Below are 24,699 nucleotides of genomic sequence, written 5' to 3'. Positions count from 1 at the left end.
GGGTGCCGCTGGCCGGAGTTGCCGCTCCCGGGGCCCCCCCGCAGGTGAGCGGCCTTGGGCTGCCGGCCTCGGCCCGGCCCGGCCCCGCCGGCAGCTGCTGCCTGCTGCCAGCACCGCGCTCCCTGCCCCCGGCTCTGCCTTCCCAAACACGCCCCGTTGGGAAACAGCGCTGCGTCGTGCGGGTAGACAGGGCTCCGTGTCTTCTCTTTGTTTATTTAAGAAAATCCGGGTGCACGGAAAATGAGTTTTAAGTTAAACAAAGAGTTGGAAAATGACTTCGCTGAGGGCAGGTGCCGTTATTGGGGTGGCTACCGTGTTCCAGGTTTTTTTTTGTTAACTGCAGTTTTCCTGCAAAGGAAAACTCCCGGAGGCCTTTCGCTTACGTTAAGCAGCTTTGCTTTTGTAGTCATATGTTTTCAAGCACTTTCCCGGCGTTTGATGGCAGATGTCAGTCACCCCAAGCTGCCGCAGGTTGGAACAGAAGATATCAGTGGGACAGTCCCGTGTTTGAGCCCAGGACTGCCTGTCCTGATCTTTGTGGTATGTATGAGGAGAAGACTGTGTGTGGCCTTTGAGGCCATGCTAGCACAGGGAAGATAGGCCTCCTTGAAACCACTGTTATTAATGCCTCCAGTAAGTGTTTCTCAAACACCAGTTAACTACAGTGCTAGGATAGGCCTAGGGCAGGCCGTCTGCTTAACTTGAGGAATTGACAATTGAAGATATGTATAAATACAGGCATAAGCATGTGTTTCACTATGTAGTATAATTCAGTGTGGTCCTGAAGAAGTGCTGCTTGCATTTTATTAACCTGACCTAATTTGGATGTATAGATCTAGCCTGAATCTGCTGGTTTTATTTATTACTCTGAGGCATTCCGTGTGAAGAAATGACAATTTATCCCCTTGTTTCTTCCTGATATTAAAAAAAATATCTATATTAAAAAGATATGTCTAAAAAATATTCCATTAAATTGAAATGAATTTTAATTAATTCCTGTATATTTTTATGCCTGTAAGAGGTTGTTAGATATTTAAGCAGATAATACTTCAAAATACTTGAAAATCTAAAATTGAGGAACCCAAGAACACAGGCAGAAAAAGTAATATCTCATAAGAAGAAATGTCCTTTTTGTGGAAACGTATGTGTTCAGAGCAGGGCTCAGACAGTTTATCCACTTGTTAATGTTTTAGGCCATCTCTTTTCTGTTCATTTGAGAATTTCTCGAAAGTCCATCATGTGCTCTGGTGATACCCCTGGTGGGATCGCCCACAGCAGACAGGAGAAACACAGGCCTGTAAGATTTGTTAGCATTCCGCTTCAGCTATTTTGAAAGGGCAATAAGTAGCAAAAACAGAGGCCTTGACTTAGTGAGATGGCTCTTACCAAACTGAAGTCTTTGTGTTAACTAGTCAGGTTTTTGCCATTGGCTCTTGAGTCGTCAGTATTTTATATTGCTGATAGGATATACATGCACAGTGTGCTTTAGGAAAAACGCTGCAGAGATGTATCTTCTAAAACAGGCATTTCTCATCACTCAGAGTGTTATTAAGCATTTAGCTTACTAATTAGTGAGTTTTTTCCAATGACAATAAAGTATGATTCCCACATTACAGAAGGAAAAATTACACAGTGATTTGACTTTGTTTATAGTGGCAAGGTAAACCAGTGTGAGAACTAGAACTAGGTAAGGTTCTTTTTTCTCCAGTTCCACTTGTCAGAATGCTCTCCGAGAAGGAAACTGTTGATTCCAGGTCAGTGTTGCCTGGCAGTGCCTTCTGCCATCTGAGCCTGTCCCAACTTACTTCTGCTTTCATCTTTCAGGGGAAAAAGAAGCAATGTCTGGGCACAGTATAAATCCCAGGATAAGAAAGGAGAGGTGTTAAAATCTCGAAGTTTTTTCCATATCTTTTCCAAATAAGCCTGCATAATCAAATCTCTGTTGGGTGTAAACAGGCCTTAGTTTTGCCAGCATGAACAGGACCTGAGTATTTTCTTTTGTTTTCCTCCATCCTGGTCCAGCTTTCCACATAGTTGAGACAATGAAGTGAAATATTACTTTCTGATTCTATTAACAGATACTAGCTGAATCCAAATCTGACTGGCTGTCATAATTTTAGAGGGCATCATTTAAACTCCACTAGTGCTTAATTTTCCTAATTGTAAATTCTTTTTTCTTAGTGAGAAGCATATTCTTGGAGAGCCTTCTTTAAATGCAAAATTAGAATGACCAGTCTTGTTGAATCCTGGTGAGACAGAATGAACTGTAATGTGATGGAAATGCTGCAGTACTTAGTAAGAGCCATTCCAGGGTCAGCTCGTGCCTGTCCTACCTGTAGCAGAGCTGCTCTCCTTTGTAGAGGCAGTGGCTTTCTGGTATGTGACCAAGCCATTTCCAACAGAGTTCCTGGAGTTTTTTGTCTTAACACACGTGTGACACTGCTAAAGTGGGGTACTTCATTTCAGGGGCCCTGTAGGATTTGTAACTTGTTCTCCTTGCAGTGATGATACAGTCTAAACCAATTCACCCATGTGACTTGAAGACCTTGAGTTTTTCTGCACTTTGTGGAGCAGAAAGCACATCAGCTTATTGCAGCCCAGAGAAAACCTGTAGCTGTATCCATGCTGGCAGATCTTGACACTATTGTAGGGCCTTACTGGAGCTGCCAGTTTAATGCGGGAGTCTATCCTTGCAAAATGGACTCCAGCATGAGCCTAATATTAGGAAAGAAGCAGCAAAGGAAGCAACAGTTTTTCCCTGGGCTTAAATGAAATGAGAATCATTATCTACCTTTGCATCAGTTTCAACTGTCACTGACAAATAGAAACACATTTGAAGTTTTTGAATTTTTTGACTTGAAGTACATGTTTCCAATCTGTATTTTGTCTTTTTCTTCCTGGCTGTTTCCATTTAGGATATCCTTAAGAAGCTAGGGAGTGTTGCATGCTATTTAGTTACATACAAAAGCTTTTCCTGTGGCTACTTTTCTGCTTTGAGTATAAACTTGCTACAAGCATTACACTGATTTTTAGAGCTACTTGTTGCAGAGATTAATCAGACAGTGCTTGTTTCCGACTAGGACATCATATTTCCTACTTCATCCCTCTGTGAGCTGGCTTTATTATAAATACTGTCTAAAAACAATGAAGTTAAAAAGGTGAAGATGTTACTCAAACGTAGATCAGATATACAGTAAGACCTAGAGAGCACTTCTTTTCTACAGTACTGTAGAGCATCTGCCAGAGACCAGGGCTGAATTTCTGTGTGGCCTGAAATAAAGAGAGTACACAGCATAGAGAGTTCCACGGAGACATTTTTAAGGTTCAGAGGGAGAGCAGCATGAAGGTCTTGGTGTATTACCTTGCCTTGTTATATCTGGAATGTTTAAATACTTATGCGTAGAATTGAAGAACAGGGAAAAGTATAATGTATAAAGTAGTATGTGTTTCAAGTAAAGTTTAGTGTTAAAATGAAACTTTAAATCTTTATTAACAAATTTAATGAAGTGAATTTTAAAAGAAAATATTTCATAAGTGGAGTTGTTTTTTGAAGCATTAAAATTTAAACACTAGAATGGCTACTTAGCCAGGGTATGGCTATCAACTGTAGTCTGTGTTTTCAGAGAAGATTTGATAAGTGAAGTAATTTTATTTCATCAAAGGTATGCCTTACTGCTCTGCTTACCTTTCCTTTGGAACTGTGGTTGAAAGCAAAGTAGGAAAGAAAAATTCCCCAGGAAATACTGCTCAGAAATTGCATTTGTGACTTTGGTAACAACTAAGAATTGCCACTGTTGGACCTCCTCTTCTACTATAAAATCTGTTTTCTGTTGTGCACTAACAGAGATGGAATTAATGAATGGGAATTATATACAGTAGGTGGTATTTAATGAACTCTTTCTGCCTGTAATTACTGTATAAAACTGTAATGTCATGGAAGTCTAAATCTACCTAAATGATGTTTCTATAATATTTTTTGATTTCAGTAAAGCTTTCCATACTGTCTCTCAGAGCATCCTTCTTGAAAAAATGTCCAGCCCACAGCTGGATAAGCACATCATGTGATGGGTGAGCAACTGGTTCATTGCAGGGAATTGGGTGATGTCAGACTGGAGACCTGTCATAAGTAGCGTTCCACAGGGCTCCATCTTGGGCTCTGTGCTCTTCAACATCTTCACAAATGACTTGGACACAGGACTGGAAGGGACGCTAAGCAAGTTCCCAGATGATGTAAAACTGGGAAGAGCTGCTGACTCCTTTGAAGGCAGGGAAGGTCATGCAGAGTGACCTGGACAAATGAGAGGAATGAGCAATCACCAAACAGATAAAGTTCAAGAAGGGAAAGTTCTGGATTCTGCACCTGGACAATTTATTATTTTTTATGTTGAAAGATTTATAGACTTTATCAACAGGGGCTGATTCCATGAAAGCTGTGTTCAGTACCTACTGCAATGCTGTGAGGCCTCCAGGTGCTGTGGCTGTACAAATAGTTATTCTGGTGTCTGATGCATCTTTATAGCTTGAAGATGAGGTATCCTTGCAAACTTGAGAACACTAGGGGATATGGTTGCCAAACTGTGCTTATTCTGAATAATAAATAACAGATTTAATTGTAAATTTCCATGTAGAAATTAATCAAAAGGAGGTGATTGAGGGAACATGGTGTGCTGCTTGTGCTTGTTTGTCTGAAGAGATGTTAGTTGCAGAACAGTGCACTTAACAGAATTTAAAGCAGTTAGACTGTATTAGTTGCTCTATTTGAAGTGAATTGTGTCAAATGTAGTATTTCTAGCCAAGACAATGATCTGTTCAGAAGTAAACAGTGCACTGGAACGTAGCCCTGCAGATAACTGAAGCAGTAGTCTTTCTGCCACAGAACTCTCAATCAGTGTATTCTTTTAATTGCGGGTTTTTCTTTTCAGAATGTGGAGCTTTAAGCAAATAGAATCACAGCATATGTGACAGAACTGCTGTTTGTCTCTCAAAGTTGTGTTGTTTGGGTTTTTTAAGTAATGGAAGTTAGCCTGGATACTGTGGTGAGATGTTTAAGAATAATCAGAATTATATGGGAGCACTTCATTTCTTTACCTTTCTTCTTAATTTGTATTGTAAGTTTGGAAAGCCCACCTTGGATTAGATTTTTCATTGTGGTATAAATAATTTTTATCTGTACCCAGCGGTTGTCTTGGTCTTGTGGCCAGTTAACCCACAGGAAGGGAGTCTGCGATACAGCAGCTCCTACGCTACTCTGCTTCCTTCCTCCCTCTTTGCTGCTGATGCCAAATGCACAGTGAGAGAAGAAAGGTACGTGGTAGCACCCACAATACCATTCCTGACTCCTCACTGCCATTTTGATCTGGGTAATTTATTGAAGACAGGTTTGCAACTGCCTCCTGATTTCATTGCAGATATCTTGTTTGGAACAGTGAAGTTGCTCCAAATACCATCCGTGTTGTCTGTGTGTAACTCCACTAACAGCTGAAGAACGCTTGCTGGAACTTTGCATTGTAGCTAATGCAGTGATTAAATGAAGAAATTGGCAGTTTCTTTGAACCAAATAATAGCTCTGTCACTTCTTAAAATAATACTTGTTGTGAAAAGTGTTGTTCAGCTGTGGTAGCGTAGCTTAATGCTGGCTTATGATGAACACCTAAAAAAATATTTTTTATGTTAACTATATAAACTGCAATCCTTAAAGACAACTTAAAGATACTGGTTTATTAACACTGCTTTTTTGTTGGTTTTTTTTAGAATAAAGGTTCACTTCAGTTTGAAGACAAATGGGATTTCATGCGCCCAATCGTTCTGAAACTTCTTCGTCAGGAGTCTGTCACAAAACAGCAATGGTTCGATCTGTTTTCGTAAGTAATTGTTTAGTATCTTACGTCCTTCTGCGTGATAGGAATGCATTTACTGAACTACTCCTGATACAGACAGAAGTTACGTGACACAGATTGTCTGGAAACACAGAACAAAAATACTAGTTTGTTTTATTAAGGGGTACGTGTGCCACCATCACTCTAAGTGTGCAAAAGTTGAACTTTGTTGAGATTCAGGTCTTTGCAAATAGGGTGGAGGAAGAACAGCAGAGCTTTTGACTTCAGCTGACCATAGTAAACAAGTTTTGTACCTGCCCGCAAACTTCTTGTTAGAATTAGAGAGAAAATATTTACTGCTGTGTCAGTAAATTAATTTAAAGGCAGTTTGATGAATGTTACATTATTCTTATTTGAATGTCTTTCTTCTAAAATAACTGAAGTATCAGGGTGGTGCGGTTTAACTTGAATTAAGAGATTAATTTGAATACTTTTTTACCCTAAGAATGAAATGTAAGAGCTTTCAGACAACGTTGGTATTAATGCGCTTTCTATAAACCTTGCCATTTTGTTCCTTCCAAAAAGGAAGAAGCTGCTTTTCCAGAAGCTTAGGTGATTATTTTTTGTGTGATTTTTGAAAATATGATGTGGAAGTGAGTTACAAAAGAAACATCAAAAGTGTATCTAAAAATAATCTTTGTCTCAATGGAGTTAGTTGCCCTCTAATGTAGTCATAATTCAAATCTTCAGACTATTCTTTTGCTTTTTTAAATCTGTCACAATAGTAGTCTTTTTCAAATGCAGTCTTGTTGTACTCTGTCTTTATTGCTATTTTTGGTGGGGACAATGTAGTGACTCTTTTTACACCCAGTTTAATGCACCTGTCACACTTTTCTGCTAGCCAAGAAGAAAGGTAATCTGACGTGGTGGGGTTTAGTATCTTATGATGTCTCTGCTGTAGTAGCTGCCAGACATGGTATAGTTAAGGTAAAAATTCAGTTCTGAGTCATGACTTTAATTTTTAATAGCTAGTTCAATAATTAGAATGGAAACTGTATATTTATTGGTTTTTTTTCTTGTAGCTGAGTTATTGAATAGAACTTAAATAACTTCATGGCTAAATTAAAGCTATTGAGGGAAAGGATCCCACTTCCTTAGATTTATATTATTGGACAGTGTTCTTTGTTAAGCTTCTTAATAAAAATGCAAAATCTGTAGGTGTCTTCTTCATGCCCTGTGAGTATAATTATCCAGTACTGCTTTTTTTTCACTGCTGTCAGGAAACAATGACATTCTAAATACAGAAGCACCTTTTCTGCCTGTGAATGTTGTGTAAGTCTCACCAGTTGGGTTAGACCTCAGTAAACCTTGGGCCAGCACCTTTAATCTGTGTCAAAGCAACTTGTGAGTTTTGTCTTTTCAGTTAAACTAAAAAAGCTGCTTTTATATTGAAATAAGTGTATTGATTTAGTAGGAACAAAATAATAGCTTTAGACTATATGGGTGCTTTTCTGCAGAGATGTGGCCTTGTTACTGAAAGGTGGAAGAAGAACCAGAGGATGGTAATGAGTCAAAAAAAGGCTTGCTAAGGCATGTTATATATGGTATATGGTTAGGAGTGTAACTTGCTTTATTTAGTCTTCAATATGGAAAAAATAGGAGTTAAGATACACTTGCTGGGCTGTAAGGTAGGAAAAATTTCATTTAAATGCTGATTAAAACTCAGAATTTTGCTTTGCAGTGCTGTTTAGTAACTTTTCTGCAGTAGCCTTTCACTTGAAAATGCTACCACTGCCATGAAATGTTTTGAGTGATCTTATTAAATTAACTGAATCGTCTTTTAAATTACCTGATCCCTCAGGGTTCACATTTCTCACGAGGACAGTCTGTTGCCTTTGTAGGATGTTGTAGTGCTTGGATTGTGGAACTTTGGGGAAGGCTGCATGTTAATGATAGCATTTTAGAATAGCATGGACTGAGTAGTAATGCTGTTACTGGCAAGTGATGTCTGTCTTTGTCAGAGAAAAGCTTTAAAATTTGTCGTTAATTTAATAAGGATCGTTGAATAGGTACTGAAAACAGAATTGCCTTACACATGTTGACCATAGCTTTCTCCTAGATAAGTTGCAGTTACTTGCTTCCAGGACTTTTCTTGAAGCTTCTGTCTCTTCCTCAAACATGCTTTCTCCCATGTGTCACTGGGATCTAGCTTTGTGTTGTTCAACAACAGCAGATAAAAAGTGTGTCAGTTTCTTAGACTTGCTGAAATTATGATTGTTAAAGCCTCATACATTGCAGCATTAAATTTTGAGTAGCTGTTACTAAAAGGTGGATAAATTGTTTTCTAGAGATGTACATGCAGTGTGCTTGTGGGATGATAAAGGTCCAGCAAAAATCCATCAAGCTCTGAAAGAAGACATCCTTGATTTTATTAAACAGGCACAAGCAGTAAGTTATTAATGCTTCATAACTTTTATTCACATTGTTAAAAAAATAGCCAAATAATTCTGAATTTTGGTGGATCTAAATGCATTGCTTTCTTGCTTGAAATTTTGTGATGTTCTGGAGATTGTAATTACCCTGCAAATTTCTATTGAAAAAAGAAGAGCCTTGAGCATTTGCCTGGGTCATTGTTTTCTCACAGTGCTTGTAGCTGGGATGGGCAGTGATTTTTATGGTATATTTAAAAAAAACAAAACACAGCATTATTTTTGTTTATCCAACACTACTTACGGAATTTTCTTCCATTTGAAAACTTCTAAAGGCAGGATTTTCCATAAGAAGTTAGTGTCTGAAAAAAAAAATGTTTATATAGCTTCAGTGCTATTTTGACGTGTTCATGGATGGCTTTAAAAGAAGCCATATGTACAGTGTACCACAAATATCTGTGCTATCAACTCAGCAAGCTCAGCTGTCCAGTTTTGTGGGCTTCCCTCCAAATGAGTGGTGCTGTCAATAGACTCAAAGGAAGTTCTTGTGTTTGTAACACATACTACAGAAAACATCTTTTGCTATGAGGGATTTAAAAGAGGGAGTTGTTGTGAAATGAAAAAAAAATTCTAAAGCATCCTGTGACAATGGTCAGAGTCTGTACACTTTTAGTGAAGTGATTTACACTGCTAAGGCTTTCCTTTAAGGCAAATAGTTTTTTATAGAGGCCTTTTTATAACCAGGCATATGAATGTTGTTTTTTAAGTTCCATAGCTTACCTGCTTACATGCATAAATGCTATGCTAAGCTGAGGTCTTTTGATGTGGTTTGTGTTGTCTGTTATTTGATAGACAGGGTTTTTTTGGCATTATGATAGCTAGTGTACAATGTAGCTAAGTTTTCAGGCTTTAATAAAATATAGATGTTAACTATCTGTCTGGGTCTAGTGAAAGGTTAGTAGATGCCATTGAATCAAAACATATCAGTATATAGAATATAACACAGTCCTTACAGGTTTATGTTAATTTAATTTTTTTTATATGGTTGTACTAGCAGACGCCTTTAGACCAAAGATTTTAATTTTTTACTTGCACATGACTTAAAAAGAGAAAAAGAGGTTGATTTAGAAAATTTGAACTTATTTAATACTTTTTTACTGCTGTCTTCTTTGCCCTTTAGAAATGACCCGTATGACATGGGTTGATAACTGCTTCAAGAAACCAAATGGCACTTCATTGTGTAGACTTCTTTAGTCCGATAGATCTGTATAGCTGAGTTTTATATGGGGAGTAATTTGCAGCATAAGCAGAGCTCATGTTGTGTTCATAAATTGATTCATAAATTCCCTCCTCTGCTCGCCCCACCTGCAGAGAGTGCTGAGTCACCAGGATGATACAGCTCTGCTCAAAGCTTACATCGTGGAGTGGCGCAAGTTCTTCACCCAGTGCGACATTTTGCCCAAGCCCTTCTGTCAGCTGGAGATCACTCTGATGGGCAAGCAGGGCAGCAACAAGAAGTCCAACGTGGAAGACAGCATTGTTCGAAAGGTGAGTGAGCTGTACTGCCAGAGAGCTTTGTTGCACCAATCCAATGTGATGCAGCAGCATTAGTAGCAATCAGCAAAAATAACAAATCACACAATGGGAGTATAAAGGGACACACTGAGTGATGAGGATTTTGATAAGAGCCTCCATAACTAATCTTATAACTTTGCAGTGCTTAGATGAGGTTTGGAGTTTATTATAAACTACAGATGCATTATGTGCATACTGAACTTTCTAGATAAATGCAATATAAAACCATCAGGTTTTTTCTTCATGTAACTTTGGTGTTAGTTGAGTTTTTAGTTTTGTCTGAGGCCGTGCCTACCAAATGGTGAATTGTATTTGGGTGTTTGCCTCAAAAGTACCCCCAATATAGCAACTCCTGACACAGTGTATTTCTGGAAAGGTTACTTGACTGATTATGAAGAACTGTAGAAGTAATAGAGAATTATGGAATGAATACATGAATTCAAGACTGATTCCCTTAGCTGTCCAGTTACATAAAGTAAATTTAGAATGTGAGCTGAATATGACTTCTATAACAAGTTCAGAGGCAGATCAAGTTCTGACATAGCTAAACTGCTGTGTAGGACCTGAAAATTACAGTATAAATTGCTCTATTTCTGTTTCTGATGTCTTGTGCTTTTTTGCACAAACTTAGGTCTGCACGTACCTTTCTGACAGGGTTTTTTTTCCTTCCTGATATGCAGCTCATGCTAGATACATGGAATGAATCCATATTTTCAAATATAAAAAACAGACTTCAGGACAGTGCAATGAAGCTAGTTCATGCTGAAAGACTAGGAGAAGCTTTCGACTCCCAGCTCGTTATTGGAGTTCGAGAATCCTATGGTAAGTCTTGCACACACTGATCTGTTCCCTCCTCACTTTATTAAATGAATTTTCTTCATACAAAGTTGGCAGTGGTGGTGGTAGGGTTGGAATTATCTCAGCATTTTGTATTGATTTCTTTTGTTGTGCTTGTTGGTACATGATACCAATTAAGTTTTGTTTATAATCTTTAGCTTTTAAGTCATTCACCTATGTATCAGTTACTGCAAAATCCATGTTTTCAAGGAGAATACTTTTTGACTTTTCAGGGTTGCACATATAACTTAGTCTATACTCCTTTACATACTGTTTCTGATTCTTTAGACAGTTTGAAGAAGAAATGCTAAACAAGCTACATTTAAGAGTTTCAGTCTTTCTTTGTTGCAGAACAGATCTGTGTATCTGAAATGTCTGTGGTATTTCACCATTGCCTGCTGCTTTTGAGAGCTTTCCAGCCTGTGGAACTGAACTTGTGGCTAATATTCTTTAAGACAGCTTTTTGTATAAGTCAAGTTCTAACTTTTTTTAAAGCATATTCCATTTAATGACTAATTGTTTCTCTGTAACAGTTGAGAGGAAAGTGAAAGTATGTCTTTCAAATAGTGCAAAGCACTGCAATAAGCTTACTGTCTCCATTCTTGTAAAACAAGGAAAAAGTCTAAAATGGAGACATTGTGATTTCAGGAACAGTGTCTAAGAGAAGCTTTTTGCTCAGTCAGGTGGAGAACTTTTCACTTTATTAGGCACTATCTGAGCTTTTTTATTCCTTCCTTACAATTTTGCAGTTGTATGTGTATTTATGGTTACCAACTTTGAATGTCTGAAGTGCTGGAGCTAAGTATGAAACTTTTTTCCAGTTTGCCATAGTTGATCTGAATGTTTCTGGGAGCAAAGATTGGCCAGATTTGGTTACCTTTGTGATCAGAGGCCATTTCAAGTTGTTCAATGCAACCTTTTAATACAAGTCTCACTCTCTCATTGAAATTTGCTTATTATTAGCCACATAAATTTCCAAGTCTTGAGAGTAAGTTTGGACTTTCTCTTTGCAGTTAACCTTTGTTCTAATCCTGAAGATAAACTTCAGATATATCGGGATAACTTTGAAAAGGCGTATTTGGATTCAACAGAGAGATTTTATAGAACACAGGCTCCTTCTTATTTACAACAAAACGGTGTACAGAATTATATGAAATATGTAAGTAAAAATTCTGTTGTAACTTTGTACTGAATGTGTTAGTACTTAAAATGATTGCTGTTCTACTTTTGCACAGGCAGATGCTAAACTAAAAGAAGAAGAGAAAAGAGCACTACGATATTTAGAAACAAGACGTGAATGTAACTCTGTAGAAGCAGTGAGTATAATGTGTAGAAAAATTGTGTATTTCCTAGTTATATAGTGTTATATTGTGGTTTTTAGTTTTGTGTTACAGTATTATTTGACAGTGCTAAATTGGAACTGTTTATTTTATGTTTGCTAATCATAAATTATTTGTTGCAAAAACATGTATCACTTTCCTATCTGGTAATCTACATACAATTTCTGCAAATGTTTAAATGGTACATGTAGATCAAAAGTTAAAACTGAAAGGCAGGTTTTTATTCAGATTGGTTTTTGTTCTTTCATTTTGCATTAGGTATGGTGGATTTTTTCCCTATGGTTAACGGTGGATGAGAACCATGTTTGAAAATGAACTGTCAAATCTGTTTGGCAGATGATTTCTCAGTGCTGATTTAGAACACCTGAAAGAGTTATTGTTCACTGCAATCAAAAGGAGCAATAGAAATTTCATTAAAGCTGTAATATATTTCCTCTTAGGCTGAAATATGGCCATTTAATATAAAAGATGGGGTTTCTTTTTTTCCTTCTCCTCCTTCCCTCCAGCAATTTTTTTACACAGTTCAGATTCTAGAGGAAGAATGCAATGAATATGTCATGATTGTCTGTGTTGAAATTGGTTCAGGAAACTGGTTATTTTAAATAAATACTTTTTAAATCTGATCATTTTTTTGAAGTGGATCAAAATGTGCTTTACGCCTTTTGTTAAGCTGTGAGTCATTCATTTTACACAGGTATAAGTTGTAGCCCATATAAAGAGGCTGACAAAAGAAAGAGATGGTCCTGACATGTACAGGCAGTTTCTGCTCTAGATCTAATGCCTTGTTCCAGCCATCCAGCCTGGTCCAAATAGGGTATGCTGGAATGAGAACTATTCTTAGCTCTTGGATGTATACTTGGAAATGAAGTAGGGTAGTTACTGTTCCAAAAGTGGTGGCTCCCTTGAGAGAAAAGTCGACAGAAATACTGAGCTCATTAATGGTTTGGAGGAGACTTTGCCACGATTACTAACCTAAATGTTTTGAAGAATTATGGTTCCTGCATAGATTCTATTCAAACTGCACATACTTTTATAAATCAGTGAATGAGTTAATCATTTTATAGAGCTAATTGTTGAGAACAGGTTAGATTTTGTGTCATGGCAAACTTCAGACACATCAGACTTTGGTTCAGGTGGTTGCTTGAGCTAATCCTGTGTTTAATATATTTCAGCTCATGGAGTGCTGCGTCAATGCCCTGGTGACATCTTTTAAAGAGACTATTTTAGCTGAATGCCAAGGCATGATCAAACGAAATGAAACAGAAAGTAAGTGGAGCTTCAAGAGCAGTGCAGGGTGAACCCTGCATGAACTGCATAAAAATAGATTTGTGTGTAGATATATCAAATTACTGTTTTTAATAGATGGTGGTAGTGTTTCATATAAAAATATTATTGCACATGAACAATCCCACAAAAAATTACCATCATTGATTCATATTTTTTCCTATCATTTTTGAAATCGATATACACAATACTTTAATTTGAATGAGTGGATAGTTCTAATCTTGCTTGAAAGAAAACATTTCATGCTCTGTTTTCTTTATTTTTTTTCTACACTTACTTAGATTACATTGACCAACTCTGGTAAATGCTCCATATGTCCTTACTTTCTCTTTGAGTACTCCAGATACAAACATTTCCTCTTCGTTTCAACCCACTACCTCTTTACACCTGGAAAAAATGGTGAAACATCTCCTTATTTCTGAAAGGCAGGGAGAAATTTTTCTTACTCTGATTATTGATGCAGGACCTGTAGGTCAAATGAACAAAATCTTTGCAGGCTGTTCATGGGGTATTATAGCCAATATCAGTGTGAGTAATGAAAGTTAGCTCTGCATACCTTTTGGAAGTTTTCAGAATATTTTTTTTAGCTCTGTTGCCAGAAGTTGAGTAGTATGGTAAAACAAACTAAATATGTCATTAAAATGTTATAATTCAGGTAGGAAAAATGAAAAAAGAAACTAAACTGAAATCACAAGTTAATTTTTCTTTGAGGTCTTGGTATCCTGCGGCCGGGGAGTATTTACTGATGTCTTCAGAGGTTTTCATTTCTATTGAAATGAGAAAACTGTTTTATGACTTAGAATATTATAGAAAATACTCATTTCTAAAGCCAGCGTTTAAGAAAATATTTGACCTCAAAACTATGTCATACGGATCTGTTCGTCTAGCAGCCTGATTTCTGGCAATAGCCCAGAGCTAAATGTAGAAAGCAGTGAAACTTCTTATGAGTATATGTTACAGCCTTTGGGAGAACGTAGAAGGCTTATGTAAATACAGAGCTTCAGAAGGGTTCATCTGCCAAAGGACCTTTCTTTAGAAACCTGCTGAGCTATTCCCACAGCCCTCTCTTGTGGCTGTGTGTGTCCTGAGGTAGTGCTTGGTTGCAGGGCACTTCCGCTCAGTCTGTAAGAGCTGTTTGAAATGCTTCAGTGAAGGGTGCAGGTGCAGATGACTGAGACGTAATTGAAGACTGGAGCTGTGCATAGTAATGTATACATCTGATAGTGTCCTCTGCTGTGCTTTGCTTACTCATCTGACTTGCTGATATTATCTGCCCCAAAGAATTCAGGGATGTTGTCTTTATGAAACAGCACTGACAAAAAAGGGCTGTTTTGGTGGGGAGTTTTGGCTCTGAGTTGGGCACATACTCTTATTATGTTAAGTAATATTTACATGCTGTGCAAAGACAGGAAGGAATAATATTTTTCAACTAAAATCTATAAAAAATGTCATAGCTTGCAAACACTTCAGAACTGATTTTCTGTGGTTTTGTTTGCTTATAGTATTGGGGAAGGGAGGCCTAAATTTTATTCTTGAAGTGCAAAAGAAATGAAAAGTATGCTTGGCTTTCATGAATACTGAATGAAAGCAGACTTTAAGTGCCCCAACAACTACATCATTGATTTCTTTACTCTTCAGTGTCATAATGTATTCTGAAAGAAGTTACAGTAAAATACTCCTTTTGGTTTTGTTACTTTGAAAACTGTCTTTGAAGAATTTATGGGTTTTTGGATTCTGCAGTCTTAGGGATGCACCTGGAGTCTTCCTTTGCTACTGATTCTTAAGAAAAAACACTGATTTTTTTTTTGAGTATTTATGGCATCACTACTTTACAGAAACAGATGTAGAGCCCTTTAAGATATATTTTTGTTTCTCTTTTTCTGCCCTCTTTTCTTCCGTCTTACTCTTTTTAAAAGCCTAGATTAAAAGATCCTGTAAAAGTTGAGCTTTTTGGACTTTTTGTATGTAAAACAGTGCTGCCATTTGTTACAGCAGATCTAAATTGCACTGAGAATGCCTCCAACTACATTTTTTTTTCTCATTCCTGGAATTCAGCCCATTATGAGTTGTCTGTAGTACCATTGCAAGTTCTTATTCAACGTTGTTTGTAGTTTCCATTCTCTGATTTGCTTTGTTATGTTCTAAAAGGTTTTATTTTCTTCTCTGTGCTTTTCTATTTTCTTCTGCAGCAGCTGTTGCAGTACAGATGATGGTAGCATATTTCATCCTCAGTGGTGATGGGATCTTGATGTTTGTTGCTGACAAAAGTAATGCAGAGGAGAAAGAAAAGGCAGGGCCTCTGACTTTTCCACTTTCACAGTAGACATAACATTGAGGAACTACGTGAATCTATAAATTTTGTTTTCTGACCAAAAAAATCTGTCCATTTGTTCTACTTTATGAAGCAAAGTCCTTTGCCAAGCTGAGTTCAGATCTCTCTGGTCTCTTTACAACAGTCTGGTGATCTTAATCCCAGTGTTCTTTGTGGACAGCTTTGTCAATATGACTATTGATGTTTCAATATCTACTTTGTTTTTTGTTTGTTTTTTTTTTTTAGCAGTATTGAAATAGCTTCACAAAAAGTAGACAGATAAAGCACATCACATTTTGAAGTTTTTGTACTGGTAACTTTCCAAAAAACTTAATAAACTCTTTGGGAAGAAGAGTTCCGTGTTTGCATTAGTCAGTTTTGGTTACTTCAGAACTTTGCAAGTTTTTATAAAACAAAGCATTGTAAGTGGTGTTGAAACATACACAAAGACAGGTGTGTTTGGTTTTAATTTAAATTATAAAAATGTCTTGAATCCATACAGTTTCCTGCATAAACTCATGTAGGCTTCCAACTGAGAGACGTTCTTGCCAGGGATTTGAAGGCAATTTGTTAGAACCTGGACTTAATCCAAATTGGCATTGGTTTTAGGGGGGTCTGATTCAAGCTTGTGATACTATATGCATTAGCATACTATATAAGATACTATATGCATAAGCAAGTATTACATTGCAATAAATATACCTTTTTTGCCTTCAAAAGAATCTTCTTGTGGGACCAGAATTAGAACAGTACTCAAGACATGTTTCTTTTTAAGAGATTAATTGGATTATCCATTCTTCACGTATTTAATGTTCCACTTGAGATGTGCTTAGGAGGAATGCAGTATATTTGGGTTTTACAGATGTCTTTGACTGGTGGCTTCATCAGTATTTGTATCTTTCAGAGTTGCATTTAATGTTTTCACTGATGGATAAAGTTCCGAATGGCATAGAGCCTATGCTAAAGGATTTGGAAGAGCATATTGTTAGTGCTGGACTTGCAGACATGGTAGCAGCTGCTGAAACTATTACTACTGTAAGTGTATTGGGTTTTAGTAAAATAACAACAGGAAAACAACTTTGCAGAAGTTAGGTATTCTCCATTTTTGGGACCAATGCATTAATGGGAATAATTTTTAAGATTTTCTATTTAGAGTCAAATTTTGGTCCACTGAAAGTTCTAAATGTCTTTAGGATAACTTTTTATTCTTTGTTTTCAGTTGTGGCTTTAAAAAGTGAATGTAATTCGCAGTAAAGTTATAAATTAAGTGCATGTGTTGTTTATACAATACAGTTATGCTAGAATCTTGATTTAAAAAGCCTAATCAATTTTCCCAGAATTATAACTTCTTGGTGAAATTTGAAATTTGCTTTCACTTTAAGAGTGTTTGCTCAGTGTGGAAATTATAAGGGTTTTTTCCCCACTGTACTTTTTCAGCTTTTTATCAACTTTTTTCTACAGGGTCTAGGAGGCCTAAGTGTCTGCAGCAGTTAGGATGTGGCATTTGTCTTTTACTGATCCTTGAAAACATCCTTTTAAATAAAACATTACTGTATAGTCTTTGAAAGTTACAGGGTTTTTAATTTTTTTCTTTTCTATATTGGAAATATTATCCTGAAAGTCTGTTTTAGCCTATGTGCTGTAGAGCTCTTTGATCCAGAGACTAAAGATAAAATGTAAATTCACAGTATGCAGGTTTTTTAGGGTACAGCGTTTTTACAGTTTAGGGAATTGCGTGTATGCTCACACTGAATTCTGTGGAACCTTGGTTTTTTATTTGATTTTTGCCTCTCTAGGATTCTGAGAAGTATGTAGAGCAATTGCTCACGCTATTTAATCGGTTTAGCAAGTTGGTTAAAGAAGCTTTTCAAGATGATCCAAGATTTCTTACTGCCAGAGATAAGGTGTGTGTTTCTGCTGGTCTTTTGTTCACTATAAGACTTGTTGCACTTTGTAATATGATGTCTCCAAAACCCTTGTGCCCATTCACTGTTAAATTTAGAAGCTGCTATTACTCTGTTAAATGTGCAGACTAAAATATTGATGAAACTTACTACCAACTGAGGAGCTTTCAATTTCTGTTACAGTGCTGCGTAAAGTTGCATATATTCAGCTTTGTAATGGTGTAGAGCACATCAGAAGATGACCTTTGTATTGAGAACCATAATGTCTGATTCAGCAATTAATTGTGTTTGGAATTTACTTTCTATTTGTGTCATGACTTCAGATGTGTAACCTGCTCCATGTAATTCCTGCTAAGTTGTTGTTTAAAGGAAACTAGGCAATTAATTGTGTTTGGAATTTACTTTCTATTTGTGTCATGACTTCAGATGTGCTACCTGCTCCATGTAATCCCTTGCTAAGTTGTTGTTTAAAGGAAACTAATGTGTTAGTGGAAAAGAAGAAAACATCAGTTTATTGGGAAATTTAGTAATAGAATTTGAACTCACAGACTGAAAATAGAATCTGAAAGCTTTGGGCTAGTACTGAGGAGCTTTCAATTTCTGTTACAGTGCTGCGTAAAGTTGCATATATTCAACTTTGTAATGGTGTAGACACATCAGAAGATGACCTTGTATTGAGAACCATAATGTCCAATTCAGCAATAATTGTGTTTGGAATTTACTTTCTATTTGTGTCATGACTTCAGATGTGTAACCTGCTCCATGTAATTCCTGCTAAGTTGTTGTTTAAAGGAAACTAGTGTGTTAGTGGAAAAGAAGAAAACATCAGTTTATTGGGAAATTTAGTAATAGAATTTGAACTCACAGACTGAAAATAGAATCTGAAAGCTTTGGGCTAGTAAAAAAATTTGAATTAATTCCATGTTACAGTAGTGTAAAAAGAGATAAAACCTTTGCAATTCATATCAGAGAGAAATGGAATGAAGCAACAATAATCTAATTATTTTTCAGGCATACAAAGCAGTTGTGAATGATGCTACAATATTTAAACTTGAATTGCCATTGAAGCAAAAGGGGTAAGCCATGCAAATTTTATGTGAATCAAGGTTTTTAAAATGTCTCTTCAAAACGTAGTGCTGTGTTTAAAAGGGCTTTGTGTTATTTGCCTTATGAAATTTCAGATTGCTTATTGACCTCTGGTGAGACTCTCTTCGTGTAGAAGCAGATCAGTGGATAGCAGCCTGGTTCAACTTAAATTTATTTGTAGTATTTGGGGATCTGTTCTTCTATACCATGAGTCAGTTTGTTGGCTGAAGTTCATAATGGTTTCCTGGATTATTAATTCCAAAAACCTCAGCTGTATAACTCTGCCACAACTTCAGCAAAGGTCCTGGGGAAAAATGAGGCAGCAATCTTCATGGGAATAACTGTGGCTGATTAAGGTGTAACCATCCACAAGCTGTTTTCCACCTCCTCTTGTGCCAGTTGTGAGTGTGACCTGTCCAGCTGTTGCATTTTTGTTTCAGTGCAGGATTAACCAGGTTAGTTTAAACAACTTCCAGTAGATTAGGGAGAGCAGCGTGACTCAAGAAGAAGGACCATGCTTACAGTGCTGTTCTGCTAACTCAGCCAAGAGAAGGTAGCAGTCAGTTAATTGATTGTTAACATTTACCATGTGATGTGCCACTTGAGTGCACACCTTGTGAAACAAGTGCCACTTGAGGAACTTCGATTTGTTTAGGTGCTTGGGATTGCTTACATATAGTTTGTCGTGGAAACAAAGCTTTTGTAGCTGGGCTGCCAGCTTCCCTTTCCAATTGCTTCTGGTTAGGGGTGGATGGTTATAAATATCTGCCCAGTGTCTTGGTTCATATTCTGGGTTTGGTTTCAGATAATGGCAAGCCAGAATAGGGATTAGTCTTTCTCCTTGTATTTATTGGAGGAATGCTGTCACAAAAGACTGTATCCCTGCTTTCTATACTTTGCATAGATGTAGGTAAGGCAGAGGAGTTTCTCATGTATCATCTAATCATTTCCTTTCCTCTGGGACCATCCCAATTGACACCTCATTCAAACTGTTTCACTCCTAATGTGAATCCAGCCTAGTGGTTTCTTAGAAACCACTGTAATTGTGATGGTCTTCTGTTCAGTATTCTTCTTCCCAAGCACTTTGAAATTGTCTAGGTATGCAGTCTGGTTTGAGCAAACTGAAATTTCATCTTGCTTAGTCTTCTGTAATAGCCAAGACTTGTGGTCTGCTTGTACTTCAAATGATCTTTAGGTGGGCAGAAGACATTAGCCTGCAAGTTGCTTCATGAATTTAAAAAAAAAAAAAAAATGGACAAGTTGCCTGAAGAGTGTTAGCTCTGCCTATACTAATTGATGAGAGGCTGAACTAATGAGCAAGAAAAATGGATTCCTGAGCTTGCTGTGGGCCCTTGAGTAGCAGTCAGGTTGGTGCCATCTGACTCTAGGAGTAGGGATTGGTGCATGCCACTTGGTTTTATTCACCAGTCTAGACACAGGTTTGGAACATGACCTGTGCTTGATGAATATTGAAGAACCGCAGTCTGTCTACTTGTAGCATCTTGTTCAGCTTTAGTCTGCATTTAATCTCCTGGCTGTTAGTCCATCTTTTATAGCTGTGATTAAATAATTTTATCCTGTTACTATGTGTTAGATGTGCTGTTTTGCAGTCTGTGCAGTGTGGTGCTGTTCTTGAGACCTCATTACAGCATACTGAGGAGATGAGTGAAACTGTAGCATTTGTTAATTCTTTACTGGAATACTTGTTCCCATGCAATATTTTGTTGTTTCACACTGTAGTTTCACCTGTATACTTCATTGTTACAGTTCTAAAATTGTAATTAGGTAAAATAAGCTGTAGAAGCATTCTGAAAGTGTTTGGCAGTATTTATTCTTTCAAGAAGAAAGGGTGTTATCCCTAATTTTTCATTAATTTAACGAGGATATAAATTCACCGCCAGGATCCTTGCCAAGGGGATCAGGAGAGAGCAGTCTGTCTTGTTAACAATGTGACTACTCCAGAATACCAGGATTCTGTATGGTTTGAATACTGTTCTTCTTTTATCTAGTGTTGGATTGAAAACACAGCCTGAATCCAAATGCCCTGAACTTCTTGCTAATTACTGTGACATGTTGCTAAGAAAAACACCACTAAGCAAAAAACTAACCTCTGAAGAAATTGAAGCAAAGCTTAAAGAAGTGGTACGTTTTTGCTTTTTATTTCACAATTATTCTGAAGGAGGAATTTGTTTGGTTTATTTCCTTAAGTGGGTCGAGGCCTTGATCTTCAAAAGCAGTTATGCGGGGTGTAATAGTAGAGAAAAGAGTTTATTATGTTATCAAGTGTGTGTGTGTTTAAATATTGTAAATCATTCAGTGTTTCATGTCTCCTGTGTTGATTCACAAAATTGGTATATTAAATTAACACCTATATGAGACTGTAACATATTACAATAACTAATATTTGTCTAGAAATATTAGTTATTGTAATATGTTACAGGAGATTTTCACATACCAGTGTCAATGTCTTCTTTGATTTAAGATAATTTCTAGATATTTGAAAAATAAAGAATTGAAGATGTGATATTATGAAATATCACATCATTGCTGATGCCTATGATAATATTAACACAGTTGCTCTTAAGGCAATGTCAAGTATCCTTTCTCTAGTCCTAGTCTACAGGACTAGATCAGCATTCAGACTCATCTGGTTGACAATGCAAATAAATATATTAAACTCTGTTTTTGACAGCTTTTGGTACTTAAATATGTACAGAATAAAGATGTTTTCATGCGATATCACAAAGCTCACTTAACAAGACGTCTGATATTAGATATATCAGCTGATAGTGAAATTGAGGAGAATATGGTGGAATGGCTCAGAGTAAGTAGCATCACGTCTTTCTTTGGTTGTGCCTCATGCTTGTGATTAATTAATATTCTACTCTTGAACTTAAATATCTTTCTTGCTCAGGAGAGTTTTATCTTTAATAGCAGGCCACACAGGGTATCTTAATACTTCCCTTATATCACAGTACTTAATGAAAGTAAAACTGTTTGGCTCTTCTCTAGTAGTACCAGTGACAGATTTTAAAATATTTCACATACAATTACTTAAATGTTTCATATATTCCATATAAGCAAAATGCAGTATACTTGTTTAATTATGTAAATAATTTGAGACCCATTCTAATATTGAATTTTTATGTAGATTAGAATATTATTTGCATGCCTGAAACATTCCTTCAAATTTCACAACTCATGGATTCTTTAATGCATGCATATGTTCTTCAGCACTTGAATTTCTTTAAAAGAATCACCATATGCCCTTTAGGGATAACTACTTATGATCTGTGCAAAAAACCCTTTATATTGCATTTCAGATTCACTATTACTGTAAAGTGATGGTACCAGTGTACTTCTTTGTGCTCTTAATTTATTTGACCTTATTTTTTTTAAATAAAGCTTTTTGTTCAATGTTTTGTGTCATATTTACTGTTCTGTTTGTTTATGTAGGAAGTGGGAATGCCAGCAGACTATGTAAACAAGCTGGCTAGAATGTTCCAGGATATCAAAGTCTCTGAAGACTTGAACCAGGCCTTCAAAGAAATGCACAAAAATAATAAGCTTGCTTTACCAGGTATTGTTTTCAAATTATTTGCTACTTTTTATTTCTCTTAGTGAAAAATAGCTCTGTTAAATCTTAAAAAAATACATCAACTGCAGGTTGAACACAGTCTCTTGCTACTTTTTATTTCTCTTAGTGAAAAATAGCTCTGTTAAATCTTAGGTTAAAAATTACATCAACTGCAGGTTGAACACAGCATTGTTGCCCCTAGTTGGAATTGTCTGTAGACTCTGCTTTCTCCTGCAGTTGATACTAGAGCTGTTATCACTCTGAGTTGTTTGGGGTTTTTCTTGTGAGCAGTCTCATAGATACAGATTCCTTCTCTTGTAGACAAATTGCAAGCAGGAGCTTGAATTGGCATCAGCCAGGTGAATGCCTGAACTACCTCCTTTAATGCCCTCATCATTCTTCTCGTGCTCCATGCTGTGCTCCTCCTTTATCTGCCAGCAGGAGAGCTGGATGTATACTATGGAGAGCTTAAATCATATTCTGAGATTGTCTCACTGATGAGAGAGGCTGAGGAACACCAAGTATTGGACCTGCCATGCTGAAAACCCTTGAGTAGTGCTTATAATCATCAGCTGTAAAGCTGCACCAGTGTTTAAGGAGCTCTGCAGCAGCAAGAGAAAAAAACATGTTTCAGTCAGTGCTGCTGGCAGAAAGCCAGTGGTGCATAAAGTGCCTTAATGTTTAAGTAGGTAGACACCCTGAAACTTTCTGAAAATTCAGTCCTTCATAAGTGTGTTGAGTTGGGAAAAAACCCAAAACATTTTGGTTTCTCTATCTGTTATGCCTGGAGATTCTTATAATCCAATATCATCTTACAGCTGACTCTGTGAATATTAAAATTTTAAATGCTGGCGCCTGGTCCCGAAGTTCTGAAAAAGTGTTTGTCTCGCTGCCCACGGAATTAGAAGATCTCATCCCAGAGGTCGAAGAATTTTATAAAAAGAATCACAGTGGTAGAAAACTCCACTGGCACCACCTCATGTCCAATGGAATTGTAAGTGGGTAGTTTTCATTGTATCAGTCTTAATGACTGCACTCTCTGTTTATAACAGTAAGAAAGCTTGTGATTCAGACAAGCTTATAAATAAAATTTTCATCCTCTTCACAGATAACATTTAAGAACGAGGTTGGCCAGTATGACTTGGAGGTTACAACATTTCAGCTGGCTGTGCTATTTGCGTGGAACCAAAGACCCAGAGAGAAAATCAGCTTTGAAAATCTTAAACTGGCAACTGAGCTCCCTGATGCAGAACTTAGGAGGACTTTATGGGTATATCCCTTTCTCTTGAAACAGATTGCTTCTTGATTTTTGTACTCTGAAGTACTGGATTAGTATTTTTAAAGCACTGTCTGATAACACTTTGAAAGTGAAATGTGAACAGCTTTCTTGGTAATTAATCAGTTGTAGTGCTGGCTCCTTGCACTGCTGCTGAGCACACACAGCCTTTACATTAATACGTTCTCTCTACCCAGTGCTACTTCACAAGCTTTTGGAAACTGCAAGAATTTTTGACCATATGCTGTCTAAAGCAGAGAGTCACAATTGCGTATTTTCAAGTGGGTCTGGTCTTACTATAGGAAATTAGTGACACCTGGTAAATGTGGCTTAAAAATAACTTCAGTGTTTGCTTTAGGAGACTACTAATTATTTAGCTCATGAATAAAGAGAGAAATCATGTAAGTCAGACTTAACACACTTTTGTAGCCGTGAGTTTGTGTATTTTGCTACTTTGTATGATTTTACTTATGCTAACCCATTTCAGAAAGAGATTTGTTAAACTGTGTCCCCCCTCTGATTTTACTAATTCCAAACAAGGCTATGTAGTTCCCTCAGTACAGTCAGTACTGCAGTGAATTATGGTTGTAGAAAGTAGTTGTTTCCATTTAGAAAGTCTGGTGTTTTATTTTCATTCTTTTTCCCCCTCCCCTTTTCTCTGTAGTCTCTTGTAGCATTTCCAAAGCTGAAACGTCAGGTTTTATTATATGAACCTCAAGTCAATTCACCCAAAGACTTTACAGAAGGAACCCTCTTCTCGGTGAACCAGGAATTCAGTTTAATGTAAGATGATGTTTGAAAAGTAAAATAACTTTTATAACTTTATAACTAAAGGAATTCACTTTAACTTAACCTTCTTTCTTGAAAGTTTTCAAAATTAACCTAGACACATGCTTTGCTGCCCTGCACTCGCTTATTTTGGCAATAATCATGTTTGGAGTAGGTGGTTGGACTAGATGACCTCCAGCAGCCCCTTCAGACAAATGTTTTTATAATTCTAATTTTTTTCTGAAATCCAGTTTCTTACACACTTAGGGACGAGGTGTAAAATTGGAGGCTTTGCTATGTTCCAGTTAGCAGTAAGTCCATAAAACTTCATGGAAGACAGCCTGTAATCAGAGCACTAGTGCTCTATTGATTATTACACACACAGAAGTTCAGAAACAGAGTGATAAAGTTAACAAAAAGGAAGTGAAGCTGCTTAATAATTTGGTGTGCTGTCAAGAGCCAGGATTTTTGGTGTGGCTCTTGCCAGAGAGAAGTG

At 36.9% G+C, this 24,699-nt stretch overlaps 1 protein-coding gene across 2 annotated transcripts in view; it reads left to right on the top strand.

Annotated features, from left to right (window-relative positions):
* CUL5 (cullin 5) overlaps positions 1–24,699 on the top strand; it is a 30,717-nt gene that overhangs the window by 354 nt on the left and 5,664 nt on the right. For both annotated transcript variants that reach the window (XR_005628554.1, XM_039718315.1), the window contains exons 2-17: positions 5,752–5,861; positions 8,165–8,264; positions 9,617–9,793; positions 10,501–10,642; positions 11,671–11,816; positions 11,893–11,973; positions 13,170–13,263; positions 16,497–16,627; positions 17,389–17,496; positions 18,508–18,572; positions 20,592–20,724; positions 21,275–21,406; positions 22,039–22,162; positions 22,978–23,153; positions 23,268–23,429; positions 24,100–24,218. Coding sequence is in view for 1 of the 2 variants with exons in the window: in XM_039718315.1 (XP_039574249.1) it covers positions 5,752–5,861; positions 8,165–8,264; positions 9,617–9,793; positions 10,501–10,642; positions 11,671–11,816; positions 11,893–11,973; positions 13,170–13,263; positions 16,497–16,627; positions 17,389–17,496; positions 18,508–18,572; positions 20,592–20,724; positions 21,275–21,406; positions 22,039–22,162; positions 22,978–23,153; positions 23,268–23,429; positions 24,100–24,218 (2,000 nt within the window). In the remaining variant the exon portion in view is untranslated. The remainder of the gene's footprint in view (positions 1–5,751; positions 5,862–8,164; positions 8,265–9,616; positions 9,794–10,500; positions 10,643–11,670; positions 11,817–11,892; positions 11,974–13,169; positions 13,264–16,496; positions 16,628–17,388; positions 17,497–18,507; positions 18,573–20,591; positions 20,725–21,274; positions 21,407–22,038; positions 22,163–22,977; positions 23,154–23,267; positions 23,430–24,099; positions 24,219–24,699) is intronic.

Source organism: Passer montanus, unplaced genomic scaffold (assembly GCF_014805655.1).
Source record: "Passer montanus isolate IOZ18808 unplaced genomic scaffold, ASM1480565v1 scaffold4, whole genome shotgun sequence".
Taxonomy (NCBI): Eukaryota; Metazoa; Chordata; class Aves; order Passeriformes; family Passeridae; genus Passer; species Passer montanus.
The sequence above is the reverse complement of the archived record's forward strand: the minus strand, read 5'-3'. Positions and strand labels throughout refer to the sequence as shown.